At 36.2% G+C, this 23,195-nt stretch overlaps 2 protein-coding genes and 1 pseudogene across 2 annotated transcripts; 1 reads left to right on the top strand and 2 right to left on the bottom strand.

Annotated features, from left to right (window-relative positions):
• Positions 1–1,231: 1,231 nt before the first annotated feature.
• LOC127649683 (putative RNA polymerase II subunit B1 CTD phosphatase rpap2) lies at positions 1,232–13,471 on the bottom strand (annotated as a pseudogene).
• A 1,742-nt stretch (positions 13,472–15,213) lies between these two features.
• LOC127649609 (cell division cycle 7-related protein kinase-like) lies at positions 15,214–20,484 on the bottom strand. The gene is made up of 12 exons (XM_052134804.1): positions 20,292–20,484; positions 20,008–20,107; positions 19,781–19,867; positions 19,542–19,677; positions 18,524–18,617; positions 18,297–18,439; positions 16,757–16,994; positions 16,491–16,586; positions 16,186–16,409; positions 16,014–16,096; positions 15,686–15,835; positions 15,214–15,563 (listed from the first exon to the last, which is right to left on the bottom strand). Exons 2-12 carry the CDS (start codon positions 20,081–20,083, stop codon positions 15,214–15,216), a joined length of 1,677 nt encoding a protein of 558 aa, XP_051990764.1. The 5' UTR covers positions 20,084–20,107; positions 20,292–20,484.
• A 458-nt stretch (positions 20,485–20,942) lies between these two features.
• Positions 20,943–22,438, top strand: tceanc2 (transcription elongation factor A (SII) N-terminal and central domain containing 2). The gene is made up of 4 exons (XM_052133761.1): positions 20,943–21,177; positions 21,261–21,402; positions 21,483–21,679; positions 22,031–22,438. Exons 1-4 carry the CDS (start codon positions 21,079–21,081, stop codon positions 22,223–22,225), a joined length of 633 nt encoding a protein of 210 aa, XP_051989721.1. The 5' UTR covers positions 20,943–21,078; the 3' UTR covers positions 22,226–22,438.
• The last annotated feature ends 757 nt before the right edge of the window (positions 22,439–23,195 follow it).

Genomic DNA, 23,195 nt, shown 5'->3' with positions numbered 1-23,195 from the left:
ATTTATCTGCATAATGACGATTTCCTGTATTTTATAACAAGCTGTGAAATAATATATTTCTGAAAAACATGAATAAACTGATAAAGAAAAAATATTTTAGTAATTAAAACAGTTTCTTTTCTTTCTTGGCCATTTATTAACTGTTTAATAACATTAGTTTGTGCATTTCACATGTAGCAATTTCATATCACTTGCAGCAATTAGTTATGAAAGTTTGATATGAAATTAAAAATACAAAAATACAAAATAGCTTACAATACAATAACAACAATAATATTTATTATTTCTATGCTTCTGTGTAACAGAACAGGGCAATTGCATATATTATAATATACATTTCATGAACATACATTCATAGAAATACATTAGGCTACTAATCCTTAAAGGAATATTCCAGGTTCAATACAAGTCCAGCTCAATCAATAGAATTTATAGCATAATGTTGATTATCACCAAAACATTTCAGTGAGACACTCACAATGAAAGTGAAAAAGAAAATTGTTTGTAGGGTTTAAAAGTCAGAAATGTGAAGCTTATAATTTTATAAAAGCACTTACATTAATTCTTCTGTTAAAACTGTGTTTCATTTGAGCTGTAAAGTTGTTCAAATTGTCATTTTTAAATACATTTTTACGTTTGTTGACATTACATCATCATGGCAACAAAGTTGTAAATTTGGCTTTAACTTTAACACAGAAAAGGTTCGTAAGCGATTTGAAACAGAGAAAATCTGAATGTTATGGATTGGCCCCATTCACTTCCATTGTAAGTGCCTCACTGGAACTTTTTGCTTTTTTTAAAGAAAAGGAGGAACCAGTCAAAAAAATGTTTTTTTTTTGTGTGGTAATCAATATTGTAACAAATGCTGTCGAAAGAGCTTAACTTGTATTGAAACTGGAATATTCCTTTAAGGGGGATCAAAGCTTTCAGATATCTTTAATCATACATATCATTCAATAAATTTTTTTTAAAAACAGTTAGTAAAACTAAAACTAATTTTCAATTGAAAGAGGTTTTAAGCACTGATAATCTGTATCAAAATTAGTTGAGTACTCATGACAATGTCAAAAAATATAAAAAAATAAATCGTTGAGGGTACCAGACAGTATAAATGACTTCAATCTAATATCAGTCAAGTTTAGTTTAAAATATTGAAAACAAATGATGCCTGACCGTTTGTTACAGATAGGCTTTTATTATAAAGAGTTCATCTTAATGTGTGTGCAATACATTATGTTTGTAGAGTGATTTGGGGTTTAAAGTGCAGCACAAGGCTGTGCAGATCTTTGTCCTCCAGTTTCAGCTCTCTCATGAGAGAAGAAATGTACTCCACCGAACATGGACTTGCCCAAGACTCTCTCAACAATGGAGATATTCCCGTTAACCTAAAAAAACAAACAGCTTTTAGCACAATAGGGATGAAAGCATAGCTATGAAACAAACAGAAGTTAATGAGAATAGCTGATTCACACTCCAGAGCACTCTAGAATTGACTCTGGGACAGACCACAAATCATTGTACTCCTTTACTACTAAATAAAGCAAACTTGTATTTAATTGTAATAGTATGAAGATAGAAGACTAAAGTACACTAAATTAATTATTGGAAATACAGAGGCAATTTCAATCAGTCAAAGCATGGATGCAGAATCATCTATCCATAGTTCTTTCTCTAAGAGGAAAATTGGTTCTTGCAACAGCTCGGATTCAGTTTCTGGTGTTTATCTATTATTGAACTGCTCTCAACAAAAGACCACAGGCCAGTGGCACACCTGACATAAGGCAAAGAGAAGTGTGGTTACAAATTATTAATGAGGGGAAAATAACAGGCCCTCGGCTGATTAACAGATTGAGAGCTTCGAATAGGTCCTGAAACCTAATGACGAGCAGGCAAAAACACACTTTTTTTTACTTCATTTTAAATAAAAGCTCTCTTATTGACATTTTCTAAACTTTGTCGCTATATTAAGAAACAAGCTACCCGTATAATGCCGGGGAATCAAGGCAATATCAAACTATTTATTTGTTACATCAATGAATTATAGAGGGGAAATGCACACAGATCCAATTCTTCTACAACAGGTGCCGGATCAAGGCAAAATGCATTGAAATAAAACTGAAGTAGATTTACTATTCCCTTTTATTCATTTCAAAACAACAGCAACATTTTGATCTGAATGATCTTCAAAATGAATGATGCAATTATAAGGCAAAAGCTAATTAACCATTAAATGTGCAATTTCAGTACCTTTTTTGGAAAAGAAAAGAAAGCGTGTCAGATGGCCATCATGGACTATTGAAACACTGCATTTTGTTTCCAAAATGTCAAAGCAATGAATAATAAAATAAATAAAATACAAATTAGTTCTTAACATTACACAACATTTAAACATTACACAACATTTAAAAAAATACACCAGTGTTAAAGAATTTAAAAACGAAATAGTATTTGACCAGTTTTTCACCCACCTCTAACAGAGCGAAATATATTGTTTTCAGCATATTGAGTTCCCTGACACATCCTCTCAAGACACACTTGAAATATTTATGTTAGTTTCTGAACAGTGCTGGCCAAGTTACTGAAAATGTTTGTAATTTATAGTGGATTACTATTTTTCTCTCAAATTTTAATCGGATTACTTTACTAATTGCTTCATTAAATAAGTAATCACATTAATAATGACTAGTATTTAGTTACTTTCTAAAACACTTTTCCACTTTAAAAAATCTACAGAAATACATAAATAATATATTTGAAATACGCATAACTCTATAATATACTTAGAAGTAATTAAATTAAAAGTCAGTAACTTTAATCTGATTACAAGAAATAAAATGTAATGCATTCCACTACTTTTTGACTAAAAGTAATTAGATTACAGTAACTAATTATTTTGTAATTGGATCACACCCAACACTGTTTATGAATTACAGCATGTTATTACTTCTAACAACTTTTCCCAGTCTGACACACATTAACATAAATAAGATTTTAATAGGATTTCAAACAACCCATGAAGATGCTTTGGCTCTGGCTTATGAAAAATGGTTTTAAGTGTTTTTTTACTACAAAAAAATAAAACAAATAACTCGAGCAACTTCAAGTTGGCTATGCCAAAAAAAAATACAAAAATTGCCGGCCTGTCTGAATAAGGCCTAAGAGCAGCACTCCCTCACTTGGATCTAACATAATGAAATGAAGCACTTTTTAGATGAACAAACTTCGTTAACCTTCTGAAATCATTTAGCCAGTCAATAATAAATCAGAAATCAGAGCCGTGTTTTTATACAGCTCTTTAAATAGGGAGTGGTTTAACTGGCCTTGTGTGTTGGTTCTTCAGGTGGATTGTTTCCCATGCTGTAACCGCAGCATCACGGATCCACAGCAATCAGGCCGTGATAAGATATGAGCTTGTTGACATAGACAGGGAGCAGCACAGAACTCTCTTCTGAGTTTTGTGGCCCCTATAGCCCTTCACAAAACACAAGGGAAGTCATACACACCACCTGGCATAGTACAAAGACCATTTTGTAGCTATTTCTACCACACACACACACATTCACAAAAGTTTGTTTCACTATATTAGGGAGGTCATCTCATAGACTTTAGATATTTTCTATCCAATAACCCTCATCCCACCCCTAAACCTAATACAAACCTGTTGACCTTATTAGATTTAAAGCAAAACATGATTTGACATGAGCCCTTTTTACTAGTGAGGACCACCTAAACGTTCATACTACTCACTTGTCATGTTTTACAACATAAGTGGACATTTAAAACTGCAAATAGGCATTCTGCTACACTTTGTTCCTTAAGCTAGGAAAACTTTAAACTAAGCGAAGCAGGTGCAATACATGTGCAAAGGATCTGGCAATTTAAGAAACTACATTATTCCTCAATAAAAGCGCAAATCTTTATCATTTAGACAAATATTAACTTGGAGCAAAAATAAATGCCCACAAATCATACACAGACATAAATCACTAGTGTCTTATATCTTAACAGAGTGTGTTCCTGAAAAGAAAACAATGCTCCCTGATTTCTTCAGTGCTGTTCCCGTCCACTCTCGTTAAAGCCAGGCCCTCCAGCTGTTGATCTGTCTACCACATACTTTCACTGTCAGAGCACAGCAGGCCACCGACATGCAATAAAGCCCCAATCAACAGCCATCATCAGATAAACCCACTGTATTATCTGCAATTGCAATAATCTGAGCCTTTATATGAGCACATGTTAGCTTAGGTTGAGGAACAGTGCTGCAGGCCTCGCATGGCAAATACCAACACATGTGACACTTTCCCATGCATGCAATGGAGAAAAGAACAAGCAGTGGTAGATAATTAGCCTAGTATCTTTTAGTTGTCAAACTGATTTTCAAATTAGCAAGTATGTTGTGACCAGCGACTAAAAATGTTTCAGGGAACGAAAATGAAAACCAAAAACAAACAAAATTGTTTGCAGAATGTGACCGAAAACGGGAACAAAATCCTCTTATAATCATTCCAGAGTGAAAACTTTATTTAAAATCCTAGTATCCTGTTAATTTTGTTCCAATAGTTTTTTCATGAATCTAAAAAACTAAAGGGTTTATCACAGTACATTTTTGCAATTACATCACTTCCTGTTGCCTGAAAAAAATAAATCCTCTCTTTTTAGAGGAACGTGATAAGCATGTGCTTTTATTCTGAAGGAAACGGCTGCATCACACATTTCTTTGTGTTAATGCATGTTGTGGATGTACAGTAGCCTTCTGTGACATGCTGAAGATCTTTTTAACAACTAAATATTATGGCTGCTCGATTATGGCAAAAATCATAATAACGATTATTTTGGTCAATATTAAGATCACAATTATTTAACACGATTACACATTGACTTCATCAACTGCATCAAACAACATGCATTTCTTGAACTTGAATTTTTTTGCATTTTTAACAGTGGATTTCCTTGAACTTGAAATGTAAACTGCACTGGGTAGGGCAGGAGTATTGTCATATGATAATTATTTAATGTTACGTATGGTAGTGAAATAAAAGAAAGCCTCCATTGCCATCATTAACAGCAGGGGTGTTCATTGTTCTATGGAATAAGATCAGCTTTTTCATCATGCTATTTCAGCAATATCTACCATGTACAATGAAGGCTATACATGATCACAATACCAAAATTTCAGTAGTAGGCAGTGAAATTTGATGATTCTCAATACCGGCTAAAAAACCACAACAAATAATAATGTTAATTATGGATATATGTTTTCAAGTTCTTAAGTAATTATTCAAGACCATTAAACAGTCAGTAATAAATAACAATAAAAACAGCAATAAATAAAAATAGATTAAAAATAATAGAACAAAACATACAAATTAAGAAAAATCTGTGCTTTTTGTAACAGCTTTAACAGTTTTTAACAGCACCGTGAGGGTGGATGGCCAGCGCTGAATCAGCTGATCAGCGGAAGAGTAAGATGAGGGGGAGCCGGAGATGACAGTTCGGCAGAGAGACACACACGTCCGCAATGCATACGTGTCTGTGTTTATTTACGTTTACGACTTTCTCATTCAAATTTACGTTCACTGTTCTGCCAGTTCCCACCTCCTCCTTGCCCATCCTTTATACTGTTACAGTGGTGCTGAAAGCCAGGAGGGAGGAGAGATGCGCTATTGTGGAGTCCTCTCCGCTGTCATCCACCAGGGGAGCAGCCGCGGCCGTCTGCCTGGGGACGGAGTGGTCACTGCCAGCCGCCAAGAAGAACTGTGGCCGTCTGGATTACTTTCAACAGCAGAATAAGAATTTAAACTTTGCTTGTCCGGTTGGGCAAGTAATTCTCTTTCACTTGCCCCTTAAATCCACTTGTCCACTAGCCCTTATTAAATATTGTATTCAACATTCTCAGATAACAATATTTCCTTTTGCAGTATAGCTCCAAAAGTAAATGTATGTTGTTTTTGTTGGTGGAAATAGTACTGATTTTCTTTACTTGAGTATCAGAACTGCACCTGCAAAATTATTAAATTGAGTACAAGTATATTATGACTTAAGAGTAAATTAAAAGTAGTATTTACATTACAAGTTACTTAATGAAAATTATATTATATTTGATATATTCGCTTCCATTTTTAGAACACAAACACATTTTTGTTCTTGAAAGAAATTGATACTTTCTTTCACAAATGCCAGACTTGAAAACTTTGGTCCTGTGGTATCTGGCACCAAGACGTTAGAAGCAGATCCTTTAAACCCTGTAAATTGCGAGGTGGGGCCTCCATGGATTGGACTTGTTGGTCCAGCACATCCCATAGATGCTCAATCGGATTGAGTTCTTGGGAATTTGCAAGACAAGTCAACACCTCAAACTCTTTGTCATGTCCCTCAAACTGTTACTGAACAACATTAACCTGCTGAAAGAGGCCACTGCCATCAGGGAATGTACATTGTCATAAAGGATGTACGTGGTCTCCAACAATGTTTAGGTAGGTGGTACGTGTCAAAGTAACATCCACATGAATGGCAGGACTCAAGGTTTTCCAGAAGAATGTTGCCCAGAGCGTCAAGCTGCCTGCCATCTTCCCATAGTGCATCCTGCTACCATATCTTCCCCAGGTAAACGATGCACATGTACCCGGCCATACACATAAAAGAATCAGACCAAGCCACCTTCTTCCACTGCTCCATGGTCCAGTTCTGACACTCACGTGCACATTGTAGGCACTTTCATGGTGGACAGGGTTCAGCATGGGTACTGTTCACAGCTACGCAGCCCTATATGCAGCAAGCTGTGATGCACTGTGTGTTCTGACACCTTTCTATCATGGCCAGCATTACGTTTTTCAGCAATTTGTGCTACAGTAGCTCTTCTTTGTAATCAGACCAGATGGGCCCATGACCCTTTCGCCGCTTCACTTGTTGTCCTTCCTTGGACCACTTTTGGTAGGTACTAAACAGTGCATACTGGGAACACCCCACAAGACCTGCCGTTTTGGAGATGCTCTGACCCAGTCATCCAGCATCACAATTTGGCCCTTGTCAAAGTCACTCAGATCCTTACGCTTGCCCATTTTTCCTGCTTTCCAACACATGAAATTCAAGAACAGACTGTTCGCTTGCTTTCATCTTGTTTTCATAATCGTTGGAAGCCAAAATCGTAATTGAGTGACGAATACGAGTGTTTGCTCTCTTCTGTTTTACCCCAATGTGAGGATATATTGAATATATTCAGAATACATTTATTGAAAAGGCTAATGCATACTATGCTTGTTATGATATCTATGTTGATAATTCCCTCACATGGAATTTTTTTTTTATAAATAATAATCGATTTTTGAGCCAAGAGGATTTTGAATGGATTATTTAAAAACGTATTTGTACCTTTGATAATTCAATTAAATGATTATTGCATGAAGAAGAAAAAAAGAATGTGTGTGGCGAAATCCTTATTCACTTCAGCGGGTGGATGAACAGATCACAGCAGGGCTTGTGTTCTCAAGACTCAGCCACTTTGCTTTACAACACACGCTGCACAAGATCATATTTTTTGCTGCATATCACTGACCATCTCACAGAGATAACTTTAATCAGCAGGCATTTGTCTTTTATATATTCTGTTCCCTTAAGCACAGTCTGATCTGATCGATCGCTCCATATTTCATATAGTGCATTGTGTGGCAATCGCTATAAGGAATAGTGGAAGAGTGAGCAATTTTACATTTTGGCTGAGTTCTATTTGTGGTTAAATGTCGTATGGAGAAATAAGTCACTTTCAGGGAAATACAAACACTTTTGTTTAGTTATTTTTTATTAGCTATCACTAACACTGAACACAGAATACAATATTTACAGGATTTCATGTTATGGGGTTTGCGGCGGCTGACCTCTGTGCCCCATCCAAAGAAATATGTGCATGGCACCCCTGGGTATAAGGGTGATTATGTGCAGTATTTAGCAAAGTGTTTTGTGATTTGAAAAACTTTGTTTTTTTTTTATTGATTCTAACCAGTTACCATTTGGAAAGGAGGATGCGGAACGCCTGAAGCGGAAATAAAAAAGAAACGTTTCTGCTCAAAATGAACTGAATTTTGTTTTTAGTCCCTGGTTGGAAGTAATCAGAATATACATTTGGTTCTGAGGTATGATGCATAGACAAACTGATCAAAGGAACAATGAATAGGTTCCCACAGAATATGGAGATGTTAAGTATTGTCTTCTAGTGGTGTTTGCCCCTCCCCCACTGGACCCAAAACATTCAATTTAGGTGTAACTGGTCACACACCATTTGGACTACAGTTTTTAAAGATACCTCAAATCATGTAGCTTTGTTAAGAAAATAATCTACTATACATTTTTTAATCAAATGGATTACTGATGTTCACCTAGTGGGAGATAAAATGGTTGAAAGTGTCTCTTTTAAGCAGTGACCCAAACTATATCTTAGCACCAGATTATCATAGCAACTTCGGGGTTGGCTTTTTGAATTTTGACCTAGTTAACACCCAGACAACCTAGCAACCACATAGCAACACACTGGCAATGGACAATAACCACTCACATTTTCTTCACAAAAATGTAAAAATGAAGTTGTTCTTATTGTATTAAATATTCGTCATGTGATACTTACACTGACAGAAGAACCACTGCAATTATAGTCCATTCAGGGCTTTTGTGAATTATATTGTGTTTGTAAACCTAGAAAAAAATTCAAATAAAATAACGGCACCATTAGCAATACTGAATATAATAATCCATAAGCAGAAGCAAAACCTCTGAAAGTGCACCAACTGGATGCCAGTCATAAGAACTTGTACTACATGGGGGAATAACTGCAATATTGAAGTCAAACTGCTTTAATCAGTGTTGTGTCTTTATGGACAAGGCGCTCCAATTTAGTGGCCCTTAACAGCCAAAACAGAATTCCTGGAAGCAGGTTCAATCCCAGAGTGAAGTGCCCCTTCAGAAACATGGTAAATCATCTTCATAGTGTGACACACGACTTCCTGTTGACAACACCTCTATGGCCAATCACAATTTATGGTACGTGAAACTAAACACCTCACAGTTCAGACCAAAGAGGGCTAATAGCCAGACATAAACTCTGAATTACGCTGGCATACTTGCTGTTGTTTTTGCATTGCAAAAATGTACAGTCATAACAACTTTGCTCTAAAATCAAATAATGAAGTAACTATTAAGTAATTGTGCTTATTGTATACAGTTCTTTGCTCCCAGTATTGGTGTATGAGTGTTACCTGAAAGTCCTGACCAAATTACTGATGTCACAGATGACATCACCCATTGTTAGATGCAGGGGTGCTACGACATCTCTCAAACTTTAGAAAGACACAAGAAGGTTACATTAGATAATAATGTACAGGAAGCAAGTGAGTACAATACAAATGTCTGTACATGTTCTTGACTTTCCTGCTCTTTTGGGTTCCCACTCTTTTTGGTAAATTAATTTCCTTGACCTATCCAGTTATTTGTGATTACTGGAAAAGTATTTATAAAAACTAATTTGGATTTAGACTGATTCGCTAATGATTCATTTGTGAAGAATTTCAAATGATACACTGAAAAGAACTGGCTCAAACGAGTCAATCACTCACAAATTGGGCATTACTATGGCTCTTGTGCACTATAGCTTTTCAGAAGCAGCCGCAATGACAAATACTTATCCAGTGTTGAACACTGACCTTCTGCTGAGCTTCTCCACAACAATGCGCTTCTGAATCAAGTGCTGTGCATGAGAATCAACCAAAGAGCAGGATCCTTTCCACTGTCCTAGAGGACCAGGAGAAATATTTTGGGCATATCTATCAAGAATGCAGGCACCAGAAATTCATAAGAGAAGCTGCTGGTTGATGTGATGTTTTTGGACATGGTCCATTTAACATGTGTGGATGCAGCACCTACTACAGGACTGTTAGAGCAACTGCAGACTCTGACTCCAGCATTATGTTTCAGGTCTTATTTTAGAGCAAAAATGTATTCCCTTGACCCCATCCACCTTCTTGGAGACTTCAACCAAAGATCTGTGTCCTGAATGACACACTATACACTATGAACTCAGACAGTCAGAGACTATTTAGCCCAAAATGGAACACAAATTGGAACGCTCAATATGGCAGATGTAGAAAAGGAAGTCCTGCCTTCAGGTAAAAGAGCCAATCGCCTTTCAGATATAGAAATCAACTGTCAGTCAACTAGAGAACACACACATGTGCATTATTAGCTGAACCAGCCTGACATTTTTTGAGAGGTTTTAGCATTATCTGAGGTAAAGAAAGTATTGTTCATTTTCAAGCCAAATCTACACCCTTGACCATTATTTACAATTGTTTTGACAGTCCAGCACCGCGTGTGGCCAGGTAACTCTGCCCCTTCTGCTACGTTAGCCATGACAGTTTTTTTCAGTTGAAGTAGTACATCATCAGGGTACTTGTAGTACACTTCAGAAGTGTGCGATTTGGGATGCACCTAATGTAAACCAAGTACTGATTTCACAATGTTTACTCAATCCTAAATATACAAATATGAACTTGTTTAAGAAGTCTAAAGCTGTCACAAATGAAGCACTATACACTAAACACTATGCACTCAGCCATGCAGTGTATTCATTTTCAAAGTATAGTATCATCCCAAAGGGAACACGTAATGTTTTTTTACTCCATAGAAGCATTTGCCATTTAACAGCTGACTGAAGTGATGTTTCAAATGCATGCGATGTGTTGCCGCTAGCTTTAGTGCAAAAGCCAACCTCAGTTTAACACTTGTATTTTAAACAATGTACATATCTACACAGCGTGGGGTGATAGGAAACCATTTAACTTACATTTGTAAGGTGCTTACATACTACTCAAACTACTTACACTCAGTGTTGGGGAGTAACGGAATACATGTAACGGGGTGCAGAATTGTGCGGTTAACTAATTTTTAGTGAATCAGTGTTTAAAAGGGCTGTTTCAATAAACCAGCTCAAAAACAGGTTCACAGTTTCATTTTCATTATTACTCAATATGGCTTCCAGAAGACTCAGTGCAGCATTTCATGTGTTCTATTTTTGTAGTGAAATAATAGTTTTAAACTTCGATTCAGTAAAACAATAGATCAAATATTATGCTGTTTATAATTCCAACATGTCTCCCACCAAATAGCTTTACTTGTAAACAAATGTTATATTGTTGAGTGATTTACAAACTAATGAACGATTCTTCATTAAATTGGACATCACTATGTGAATTTGTGAAATGTGTCAAATGTGACAACAAAGTAATCAGAGCCACTTATGGCCTTTGGGACATTTTGAAGAAAAAATACAGCACACATGTTCTCACCTCTGTGTCACTACTTTCTTTGATGGAATCAGTCTCAACCGCTTTTGGCCGAACACAACCTTCTTTATAAAACTCCCTCACTCTTAGCTCCAGCAGGTTGGTCTCCTTGCACAGTTTTTTAAAATCAGGAGCTGGATCACTGGGTGTGGCAGGACCTCCAATGGACTGTCTCAAGCCTCCCTCGGCCTCAGCCTCATCCAGATCATCTTCTTCCAGTTCTTCACTCTCTTCAGCTTGCTGTTCTGCAGACGGGGTTCCTGAGGTGTAATCAGGCCCATACAGATACTTCATGGTTTCCTCAGTCCTCCATTCCTTAAAGGTTTGTCTTAGATGCTCTAACAGGCAAAGCAGTTTTAGCTTTGGTATGATCCATCAAAAGGCCTTTGAGACCTTCAGCACCTCATTTACTCATGCCCACCTGAGTGATGCAAAGGCCAGAGGTCAGATTATCAGTGGCTGGTGTGGTGTTTCCACTGTCAGGCTGTGAAGGGAGGGCAGTCTCATGTTCAGTTACATTTGGAACAGTACTGTCGTTCAGACTACACTGATTTAAAAGCTTGTGAGTTCTCTCGACATCGGATTCTACAGGTTTGGCCTTCTCTGATGTCGGTTGACAGTGAGGGCCCTTCTGTGTTGGAGGGCTTAGAGAAGATCTGTTTTCATCATTATTTTCTCTTTCTAGTCTTTGTGTGGGTTCAGGATGAGCGATTAGATTTTTTTCACTGATTGATCCCTCATGCTCGCTTACGCCATCCCTCTTGGGCAGTTTTACGCTGTCTGGACACCACACTGTAGACAAAGTCTTGCTCAATGTCGCTGTTGTCACTCTGACTGTTGGGAGGGGAGTCTCTGTAAGACTCAGGACCGCCTGGGACGGAATTCTCAATGTCAGCCTCAGTAAGGGGTTTGTCAACCAACTTTTCTCCAGGCCTGAGCGCCCCCTGTAGACAGGGAAGAAACAAACAGAACTTTTTTTTGTTTTGTTTATACAGCCATAATTCACTAATTTCTAAAGAATGTTATCTCACTCCAGAACAACTAGTACGAAACAATAATTACTCAAATTTCTCAAGTCAACTGTATGTACATACCCATCTCCATGTTTCATTAGTTTAACATCAGGGAGCCTTTTATAGAAAAGAAAGTGGACTACTAAAACTAACATCATTTGATTTTAGAAAGGCATGACATTTTTGGCAGTTATATATATTATTAGAAAATATATTATATTAAATAATTACATATTTATTATCCTTAATAGTTCATTATAATCAATTCATTTTATGCAAATAATTTATTTTAACTAAATAATTAATTGTTTAATTATTCTTATTAATTGATAAATTAATAGAAAAACTACCTCTCCTCCTTTCTGAGCCACAGGGGAGTTTTTGATATCTGGTGCTCAAAACATTTAGAGGCTTTGTAGCAGATATTACTGCAAAAGCACGGAAAAATACTAAACAAAAAAACAAAACAGAACAATGATTATAAAAACAAAATGTTTAGGAACTTCAGTTCTAATCAGTTATTAAGAGGGCAAATATGAAAAACTAAATACATACATTTATCCATACCTTACGCTCTGTGATATCATAAACTTTATTGGTCTTAGTGGATATTTTAAACTGTTGTCTGGGCACCTAGAATGCATTTACAAAAGTTATAAATTCTTGTTAACAGTTTATAATCCGATTGCATTTGTTAGCATTCGTTTATGACATTAGTTAACATGAACTGTTTACAGCCCTTATTAATGTAGATTAATATTAATTGCAACATACAGTAATACATTTATAAAATTATAAGTTGTATGCATTAACATTAGTTAATACATTATGAACTAAGATTAACATCTACAGTAAAAATAAAGTTTATTGTTAGTTTATGAAAATGTATGAAAAGTTTATGAAAATTAGCATTCGCTAATGTGAACAAATTGATCCTTATTGTAAAGTGTTGCCAAATTCTTATTAGACCCATTAGATATTAATAGATACAATATGTTAAAGATAATTTACACTGCAAACATTAACAAATAAAAGTCTTGTACATGAAGTGTGTATTTTCTGAAATTGATGAGTTTATGTGGACATACAGGATATCCACAGTTTAGCAATGGACCGTTCTTCCACAGACAGATGAAAAAGAAAGAAAGGAATTAAAGACAGATAAAAAGCAAGCAAGGAATAATGTAAGAAAGAAGTAATTTAAGACAGATAAAAAAGCAAGCAGGAAAGATATAATTTAAGACAGATACAAAAAGAGACAGATAAAAAAGATAGCAAGAAAAAAAAGAATAAAGAAAAAGAATGACAAATAAAAGATAAAAAGCATGCAATCAAGAAAGAAAATTGACAGATTAAAAAGATAAAAGAGCAAGCAAGAAAGATAAAAACAAGAAAGAATTTAAGGAAGAAAGAAAGACTTCTCTCAAAGAACATTCACGTTCATGAGAGAAGCTCACTCACAGTGGCACAGGTTCATACAAATAATTGTGCTGGTTTTAGTGCTAAACATTGTATTGAAAAGATGTATCGAGACATTCATTAAAACCTCCTATTGTGTTCCATATACGACATGAGGTTGAGTACATTTTGAATGATTTGCTTTTTCGGATGAACTTTTCCTTTCCCTATGTTTCTATGTCCATGATTTCCTATAGTCAGACTGCTGACCAATTTTTGTGTTCAACAGACTCTAAAGCACCAGACTACACAGTAAGTGTTGGCAATGAGAAGCTACCAAACATGACTCCAGAAATGTATATACAGGTAAAATATTGTTCATCAATCTATATTCATGAAATGTTGTGATTCGGTTCAATAAAGCTTACATTGTGTGATGCGTTACCTAATGCTCAAGTGATCCACTGTCTGTGGAGAAGATATAGAAGACATATAGAATTTTCTTTAACCCTCCATGTAATTCATGTTTAATGAAACATGGCTTTGTTCCAATCTCAGGTTCTGCAGTCAGCCCTCTTCACATTTGACCTGATAGAAAGCGTGTTGTGAGAATCGAGGAGATCACTGAAGCTAAAGACAGACCGTCGTGAGGGAAATCGGGTCTGGCACTGTTGTGAGAGACTTTTATCAACAACCAGCATCTTCATATTGTTGCCATCTCTCAAAGAAATAGGTCTCTCAAGGAATCAACAACCAATCAAAAAGGGAACAAGTTTTCCAATACTAGCAGCACTAGTCTGGAAAAAAAACCATAGACTGCATATGATTAGCTTTACACACATTATCCACATCTGTCTTTTACCCTGTCTGTGTCGACACTGGGCCCAATCACTCGCCACTGCATATTATATTGTATAGGCAGCATATAATAATTTACATTATGACACCGTATTTGTAAAGATTTGATCACAAATTTGTATAAATATCAATAAAAAAAAAACTATGCAAGAACATTTGAACAAATTAATTTAGGAAGATTAAAAAGGTAGAATTTTATTGCAATATGAATTTCAATTTGTTAGAGCTGTGCATAGCAGTTCGTACATGCATTTTTGCATCTTTCCTGTGTATTATCACTGCTCTTGTTTTTCGAATTTTACTACATGAAATTATCCCCTAGTCTTTGAATAAACCCCATTGCTTTCCAGATGTAGTGTTTATTCTCTTTTCAAATCATTACAGAAATGAAAGGGAAAAACAGCAGGTGGTTCTCAACAAAGGTTTATTTTATCCAAACATATGAGGAAATCACTCAACAATACATTGAACAATTAATATTTATTCTTGAAAATAATGTAAGAAACCAAAAGACTAATAAATACATCAAACAATCACACAAAATTACACAGCACTCAACATAAAATAAATGCATTTTTATAACTCTTTACATAATACAAAATTAAAAGCATGCACAAAACTTAATCTTTAATGTCTTTGAAGACTGGATGCTGCAGTGCCATTGAGGCCGTTATTCTTGTCACTGGGTTTAGATCTAAAAGTTTATCCAGGAGGTCATATATTTCATCAGAAACTTTGTCCCAGCCCATCTCCTGCAGCTCTGCAGGGCGTTTCAGTGAGCCGGAGCCGGACTGGCTCATTTGTTTCTTAGCTGAGCTGTCTGCATCCTGTTTTACCTCTGTGGGGTGACGTGAGGACTGAAACTCGACAGGAAGTGAACCATCGTCACATGATCGCAAACCTCTCAGGGTCTCACAGAGAATCCTGAGGTCCAGCCGAGGGAGCTCACGACTGCACACTATAGATTTTCCTGCACTCAGACAGATCAAATCATATAATGTTAGCTTAAATAAGCAGAGTCAATGTACAAAACTATGCATAAGCATTTAATTCCAATTATTAATCTGAAATAGAATGCTGACAATGACGTACCAAACTTCTTTGCAGCCTCTATTGTTTCTCTAGATCCTCGGATGGTCATGATCTGGGTAAGAGCTATCATATCATCACTAGCTTTGAAGAATGGATACCTCCCGCTCAGTAGTGACAGTAATATAACGCCTGCTGACCACATGTCAATCGCTGGAGAGAGATGTGCAAAAGCAAATAAACAAACTTTGAAAACATAACATAAATCTAGATCCAAACATAAAGTAAATTAAATTCTGACTGCCCGAGATAAACAGAATGCAGCAATAGAGCTGAATCACACACCAAATAACAATATGCAACAAATATTCATTTAGTTGGGAAGCTTCACCTGTTCCCTGATTAGGGCACTTAGTCAGGACTTCAGGAGCCCTAAAGCCTGGAGTACCTGCTCTAGGAGCCACCTGCTGCTTCCTGTGAAAAAGAAATAAAAAAATTTCTTCTTAACTGCACTATGAAATTCAACAATACCATCATAATTTCACTTGATAAAGAGTGTGTACCTAGACAGGCAGACGTTGCAGATGCGGTCAGTCATGTAGCAGCTGCAGGTAAGTGTCTGGTTGACAGTGGCGGGTTTGGGTTTCTGACTACGCAATGTCTGACTCAAAACAGGAGCTTTCTGTTTCTGACCGTTCAGTGGAGTTTTCACAGGGACTGAATACCGTTTTGAAGAAACAATCTTTCGCAGAATAACCTCCTCTTTTTTTGGCTTTGAAAGCGGTCCCTGAAATGCAAGTTGACAGGTGAAGGGCTGATAGTTATTAAAAAGGTATCAAATGCAGCAAAAGTAAGAGAAGATGCTAACCTCCACTTTGTCAGTGCCAGTTTTATGAGAGTTTGTGCTGTTCAAGTTTCGCTCCCCAAATACAGACCGTGGTGCCTTATCAAGAACCAACAGTTCCTTGGAAAGGAAGGGAATTTAATCTTGACAAAAGCACATTAGCTCAAATTAAACAATCGGTGCGTGAAAGTGTAAACTTCAAAGTGCTCCCCACTCAAAACCATCACTATCATATTACCAAACACTTAATTCAATAAAAAGAAAAGAAAAAAAGAGACCAGTGCAAACACCTTGGTAAGTTTCATGCGTGAGGGTAGGCAGGATCTTTTAGCTGGTGCTTTAGTGGTGGACTGGACAGCAGGGTTTCTGGTGTTGGGTGGTAAAGGCAATAGTTTTTGTTTCCCATGTGCAACCTCCACCCTTCCTGAAGACCAACCACCTTTATTCGCATTTGATTTCACAACCTTTAGCTGTTCGATATGGGTATCTGGGGTGCCCTGTGCCAGACCAAAATCAACAAGAGCGTACCTGTGAAAAGAAAGAGCAACAATTAGCAAGCTTCCATCTACTTGATTCTTACTGCTCCAGGCAACTGCTTTACTACTAATCTATGCTAGTTTATGCCTCTAGTATCACTCTGCGATATACTGTATCTTTTTCAAATGAATTCTTCATGTCCGTTTATTTGGTTACGTAACCACATAATAAGCAGAATAATATACAGTCAGTCCATCATGATCACAAAATAGATCCCTGATGCGAAGCTAAAGGCTCTTGTGGGGTTCTATTTTGCAACAATGATTAGTGGACTGTAAATTATTTCTTAATTATGCACTTACGCACAAATGTTACTGAAATACAACATTTTTGGATCTAGTAGTGATTTCCCTATATGCAATTAGTAGCAGCGCTGAAATTTCAAATGGTTCATAAGTTACTAGCCCCAGTCAGCTGTGCAGCAGTAATGTTTTCTAAATATTTTAAGTGAACAAATCATTCTTGTTCAACTCCATTTACTGACTCATATTTCGTGTTCACTGTCATCTCTCGCATTCGAAGCCAATGAGCTCTAGTTCGAAGCATGAGACTGCTTTGGTGGCATTAATGCCTGTAAAGACTAACTATAGCGTGAGCCAATAGAATTAAGAGTGTGGGTTGTAAAGTATTTTACTGACCCACTGAAGGAAAACTCCCCTTCACTGAACAAGCAAGGATCAGGATCCGTTGACTGACTGAAGGAGAGGAGGAGGCATGTTGTGCATTTACATTAGCTCAAGAAGGACAGAGATTGTCTGGATGAATTAAGAGTCAAAGTAATTGTTGACATTACAATGACATCAGGACATAATTGAATCACTTATAATGATTTTTAGGCTAATATTGTTTTTTTTTTGTATAGTCATGGACAGCAGTTCACAAAATGATAGCTATATTTTGTTGTAATTTGTGGGGAAAACGCATATGATGCTTAAACACGGCTGAATTCTCTTATTTTAATATTTTATTTTAATTATTTTAATAAAGTATAATTAGACTTGTTTAGGTTCTGAAAAACTGAACAAAAAAGAATGATTAATACAGCTGAAACGTGTTGCCAATAAATAGAGCTTTACAATAGGATATGGTTTGTCTGTACTCTTCAAGTGATTTTGATTATTTTTATAACTTTATAAATGTTTAGAACTTCTGAATATTAGCTGCTTAGCTTAAATGATGTAAAAACATTTTAAAAAGCATCTTTGCAACAGAGTGGAATACAGTAAATGAGGAAACTCTGTAGTATAATAGTGATTATACTAGAACCACAGTAAAAGAATATCAGCTACATACTCTCTCCTCTGTCGATTGAAAAGAAAGTTGTTTGGCTTGATGTCTCGGTGGATGATACCAAACTTGTGAATATGCCTCAGCGCTTTGAGCAAGTGGCAGATGTAATGCCTCACTTCCTCAAAACTCAAGGAGCCAACAATGTCCTAGAGGGAAAGAAGACTAGTGTTATTTTATTCTATTCATGACTAATCGTCTAGGTGGAAAGGAAAGGTATTGCCGTTACTCACCACAAAGGTTTGATGCTCCATGTACGGCATAACAATGACCACGTGATGCTCTTTCCTGAAGCAGTATGTGACTCCCATCACATTTTCTGTCCCTCTGGGGAGGAAGAGACAATGATATGTTCAATTAAATTCTCAAACGCAAATCTTTTCACTCAAACATACCTTATAAGACATAAGATTATGTCTATCACTTATAAAAGAGGATGGATTATGCAACTCTCTTATTAACAAGTTATGAGATAGATCAAGGTCTAAACTCAATACATAAAAAATATATATATATATTTTGCTGCTTGTTCAATTTACTTAATTAAAATGAACTAAAGCAACACAATTCTAGACCATTTCTTCACAACTTGATTTACTTGCTTTCTTTAGATTTACATTTATAAAATGGAAGTTTACTTAATCCATATAAGTTCGCACTACATTCATTATATTTGTGGTGTTGGCATGAAGCATTGTAGCACTGATGAAAATGTGCAAGGAATTTCCATTTGCCAGAATGCTTTTACATGGGATGTAGTGTTATGTGTTAAGTGTTTTTGTGCAAGATGAAAACAAACAGGGAAACTATTCAGTGTTGAATGTTTTGTAATGTTGAGATTTAGAAGAGTCTCTGTTATGTTGGAGTTTTGGGGGTTACCATTACGGTGAAGAGTGGAGCTTGAAGCTAATGATGAGGACAGGTAGATATAACACATGAATTTGACTGGTTGATTCATTGAGCAAATGCTGTACTAACCTCTGTTGTGCTTCCAACCGGCATGTATTTTGCATGCTAACATTACTTTGACTAGTTAGTACATAGAGAATTAAGAGATTTGAGTTACATTGAGATGTCAAATTTGGTTGGGTTTACCCAGTTCAACTAGGTGCTTTCTTCACAATGAGTTTGTTTTGAGATTACACAGTAATATTAAATTAAAACTAATTTCAAACTGAATCAAGTTCAGCCAAAGAGCATTTTTTGAGTATATGGAGAGGCAGTAGAGACAGTAAGAAAGTGATCACTCACCCAGCAACAGTCAGGCACTGAAGTTCAGCAGCTATGCGCATCGGGTGACTGGTGGGGATCAGATGTTTCAATGCAAACATCTTTCTTGATCCATCAGTCATCTGCGCCTCAGCCAGATATACTGAGCTGAAAGTTCCTGTAATGACACAATGATACCTTTAAATCCATTCAAATCAATCAGAAGAAAGGGAACAAAAACAAAAGTCCATTCATCATGCAAACACAATTTCAAGGCAAACCTTCTCCGATTTTGTCTACGATACGAAAAATTTGAGACAGCTGTGGCACAACTTCATACAGATATTCAATGTCCTTCTCAACATCCCCTGGAAATAAAAAAAAAAACTATTTCAATTGTCTTAAACGTTTCAATAAAGCAACATACTGCAAAATGTTTGATTCATGAAAAAAGTCAGATCAACATTCACATCACATTCAGTCCAAAAAACATTAACGTTTTACTCACTGGGAATTTTGTGTCTGCTCTTGTTTTTCTCAACAGTGTGATGACTGCTGCTCCGGACAGTCGACGCTACCTCCATTTAATCCAGCAATAATCCACAGATCTGACAATGTGTAAACACATTCGATGACTTTAGATACAATGTATATTCTCAAAAATGTTAAGTGTGTCAAAAAAGATCCAATATAAAAGTTATATTATAGATATATTATATTATGCAATAGTCTCCATATGTTTAAAACCGCACGGTAACCTCCGAATTTACTATGGTAAACAAAGTAACATACCTCGCTTTTTGTTGTTTTCGTCTTCACCGAGTTTTTAGTCAGAGTTCAAGAGAAAAACAAATCCAGCAATGTATCTGATAAACAACTTCACTGACGCAGCACAGTTCGAGTCTTACTTTGAAAATTCAACCAGTCACCTTGTGTTCGCTGTTTATATTAAACGAGCACATGTGAGTTTTTTTTCATATAGTCTTTTTTGCGCCTACTTCGCGATACCTTCCAAATTCCGCGCTAAAATTTACACAAAGATCACGTGACCACTCTTGAGGCATGAGGTCAAATAATGCCCTCACAATGCGTGCTGTGTTTAGATCTCATTCGGTCCAATAAACAAATAGATAAAATAATACAATATCATCATGCGTCACTCTAGTTTATAATTCAAGATTTTGATAATAAAGTAATGCCCGAGGATATTTAGGTAATTTAAGAAAAGCTTTTCGAATTTATTTTGCTTTAAGTAGTTGTACAGATAATTTTTAATTTGTATTACCTAAATATTAGTGTATTAAATATCCAATTTAATTATTTATTTATTCATTCCATTGTCGTTATTATTGTTATTTTTACATGTTATTTTATTTCTTGTCAAGTAACTTGGTAGACTTTTATTTTGAAAAAGGAAGAGGGGAAAAAACAGACTCAAATACTTCCTGTATGCGGCAAAAATCACAATGCAGCTCTATTATTAACAGAAAATACAATGTTATCAGCTGAGAACGAAGTTTAATTAGAGCTGGTGTACATCTATCCTGTATTGCACTGACTTAGCAGGTTTATAATAATCATGGAAAAATTTGTTGTTCGTGTTCCGAAGTCAGACTGGATGAAGCAGGAACCAAAACAAGAGAGGAGTTACAAACAAGCAACATTAGAGTCCCTACGAGTAAGTAATTAATAATTTTGCTCTTCCGTTTCAATCTTTCCCAAGTTTGATATTGTTCATATAAATGTATGTATTTGTTCCAGAGAGTGGTCGTGATTGAAGACATTGAAAGGTACAAGTCGATACTTGAACTACCTGGCCAACCTAAAGATAACATGATAGATGCATTGAGAGAGCTAGACAAGAAAGTTCCTTCGAAAGAAGTGCTGAAGACTACCAGAATTGGTAAGATATTTATACCCCCTATGTTACATAAACAATAATTTCTCATTCTATTCATACAGCTTCCATTTATGTTTTTTCAGGACACACTGTCAACAACCTGCGTAAACACTCTGAAGATCCTGAAATCAAGTCACTTGCAGGGGAGGTTTACACACACTGGAGGACCTTTATTGAGGAGCATGCAAACAAACCCTCCATAGAAGTTCGCTGTGACAAACAGACTGAAGGTTTACGAAACAATGCTGTGAAGTTGCTCTCTGAAGCCTCTGGGTTGAAGGTGCAGTTATTTGTCTTACAGGGTGCACATGCAGTAGGCTTGATCCTCTGTGATCATTTTCATTCCATTGACAATATGGATAATTTCATAAATATTTTAGTCTAGCTTCTGGAATCGTGTTAGTACATATTTTAGTGACTGAGACTGTTTGGTGAAGGTCCACACTAAAATTTTAAGTAAACATCATATCGTATATGACCTAATGTATGTATACTAACTTATAGTTGTATACAAAAGTTAATAGGTCCACAGGGAATTTTAAAATGTATAGCATTTACAATACTTTAGTAGAAGTTTAAATTCATTTTCTATTGTACATCCATACCTGTTGTTATTTTCTTAATTTTTCAGGTGCAGCATGGTCTGGTGGAGAACATTGAGAGGGAGGTGTTCTACCAAAGCTCTCGGCTTGTTAGTGGAGCATACAGAAGAACTGTGAGGGCTCTTGTCTTTGCTTTAAAACATAAGCCTGAATTGAGAGCACAGGTCAAGGATGGCAAATTACCAGTCAATACATTTGTGAGTAATTACAAAAAGAAACAATAAAAAAAAAAGAGAATAATTCAGGCCTAGGACCAAAACAAATCAATTTTAAACTATATATACTGTGTCTTTATTTTTTTATATCCTATTTTGTGTGGATCACTTTAAATTTTTTTGTAAAAATTTTTTCAGCAGTGTGAATTACTCATTGAATTGTAAATGTTTTTAACCTTAAAATAATGTTCTTAAATATATTTGCCAACTCAATTGTCAGAATGTTTATTGCCATGGATGACCACACATAAAAAAACTTTACAAAAATAGAGGTGTATCAAGAAAAGTCAATATATATCCAATGAGCGGCATGCCTATAGGAGCACCAGCCACACAATTGCAATTAACATGAGAATGATGGAGGAATGCAGATGCTGAAGAATATAATGTCACTGGTCTCATGAGGTTCACTTTCTTCATCCTCACTCTTGATGCTTGTGTTCTCTGCAAGACGGGTCAGATCATTGAGTCTGTTCTGCTCCTCCACTCAGATGATGTTGACCATGGCCACCTTCCTCTGAGTATCACACCGCACCTCGTATTCCTGAATATTCGGCTGTGTTCCGTCAGAGAAGTCAATATTGAGCGTTTTCACCAGCATGGTGATGTTTTGACATTTCTGCAGTGGATCACATTGGACAGATATTTGTAAAGACTCAAACATGAACAGGGAACAATTTTTTTTATGAACAAAACCATATTTAAAGTCGCTGTTAGCAATTTTAGATGTTCTGGAACTTCCACAAGATTGAGCCGTTAAATTAGACATGCCCCCGTTTTCCAAAACGCCGCCCTCCAATGATAGTAGTGAGACCATCACCTTCTCACGGTTGTCAAACACAACAGCAGCAAAATAGTGCCTTCAGCTGATAACTGCTATGAGTCTGAATGTGACACTAAAAATTAATTAACCACTTCAACTACCACACTATAAGAACACAAAATAATTGACAGGCAGAAAGCACATCAAAGTCTTCTG

The sequence above is a fragment of the Xyrauchen texanus genome, chromosome 9 (assembly GCF_025860055.1).
Source record: "Xyrauchen texanus isolate HMW12.3.18 chromosome 9, RBS_HiC_50CHRs, whole genome shotgun sequence".
Lineage (NCBI taxonomy): Eukaryota > Metazoa > Chordata > Actinopteri > Cypriniformes > Catostomidae > Xyrauchen > Xyrauchen texanus.
The sequence above is the reverse complement of the archived record's forward strand: the minus strand, read 5'-3'. Positions and strand labels throughout refer to the sequence as shown.

Bases quoted from the DNA above. Each gene is read 5' to 3' on its own strand.
- LOC127649609 (XM_052134804.1), bottom strand. From the start codon at position 20,083: ATGGAGGTAGCGTCGACTGTCCGGAGCAGCAGTCATCACACTGTTGAG. The intron at 18,618-19,541 runs GTGAGTGATCAC...CTTCCTCCCCAG, and splicing joins CAGTGCCTGACTGTTGCTGG to AGGGACAGAAAATGTGATGG. The intron at 18,440-18,523 runs GTGAGTAACGGC...CTTTCCCTCTAG, and splicing joins TGGAGCATCAAACCTTTGTG to GACATTGTTGGCTCCTTGAG.
- tceanc2 (XM_052133761.1), top strand. From the start codon at position 21,079: ATGGAAAAATTTGTTGTTCGTGTTCCGAAGTCAGACTGGATGAAGCAG. The intron at 21,178-21,260 runs GTAAGTAATTAA...TATTTGTTCCAG, and splicing joins CAACATTAGAGTCCCTACGA to AGAGTGGTCGTGATTGAAGA. The intron at 21,403-21,482 runs GTAAGATATTTA...ATGTTTTTTCAG, and splicing joins GCTGAAGACTACCAGAATTG to GACACACTGTCAACAACCTG.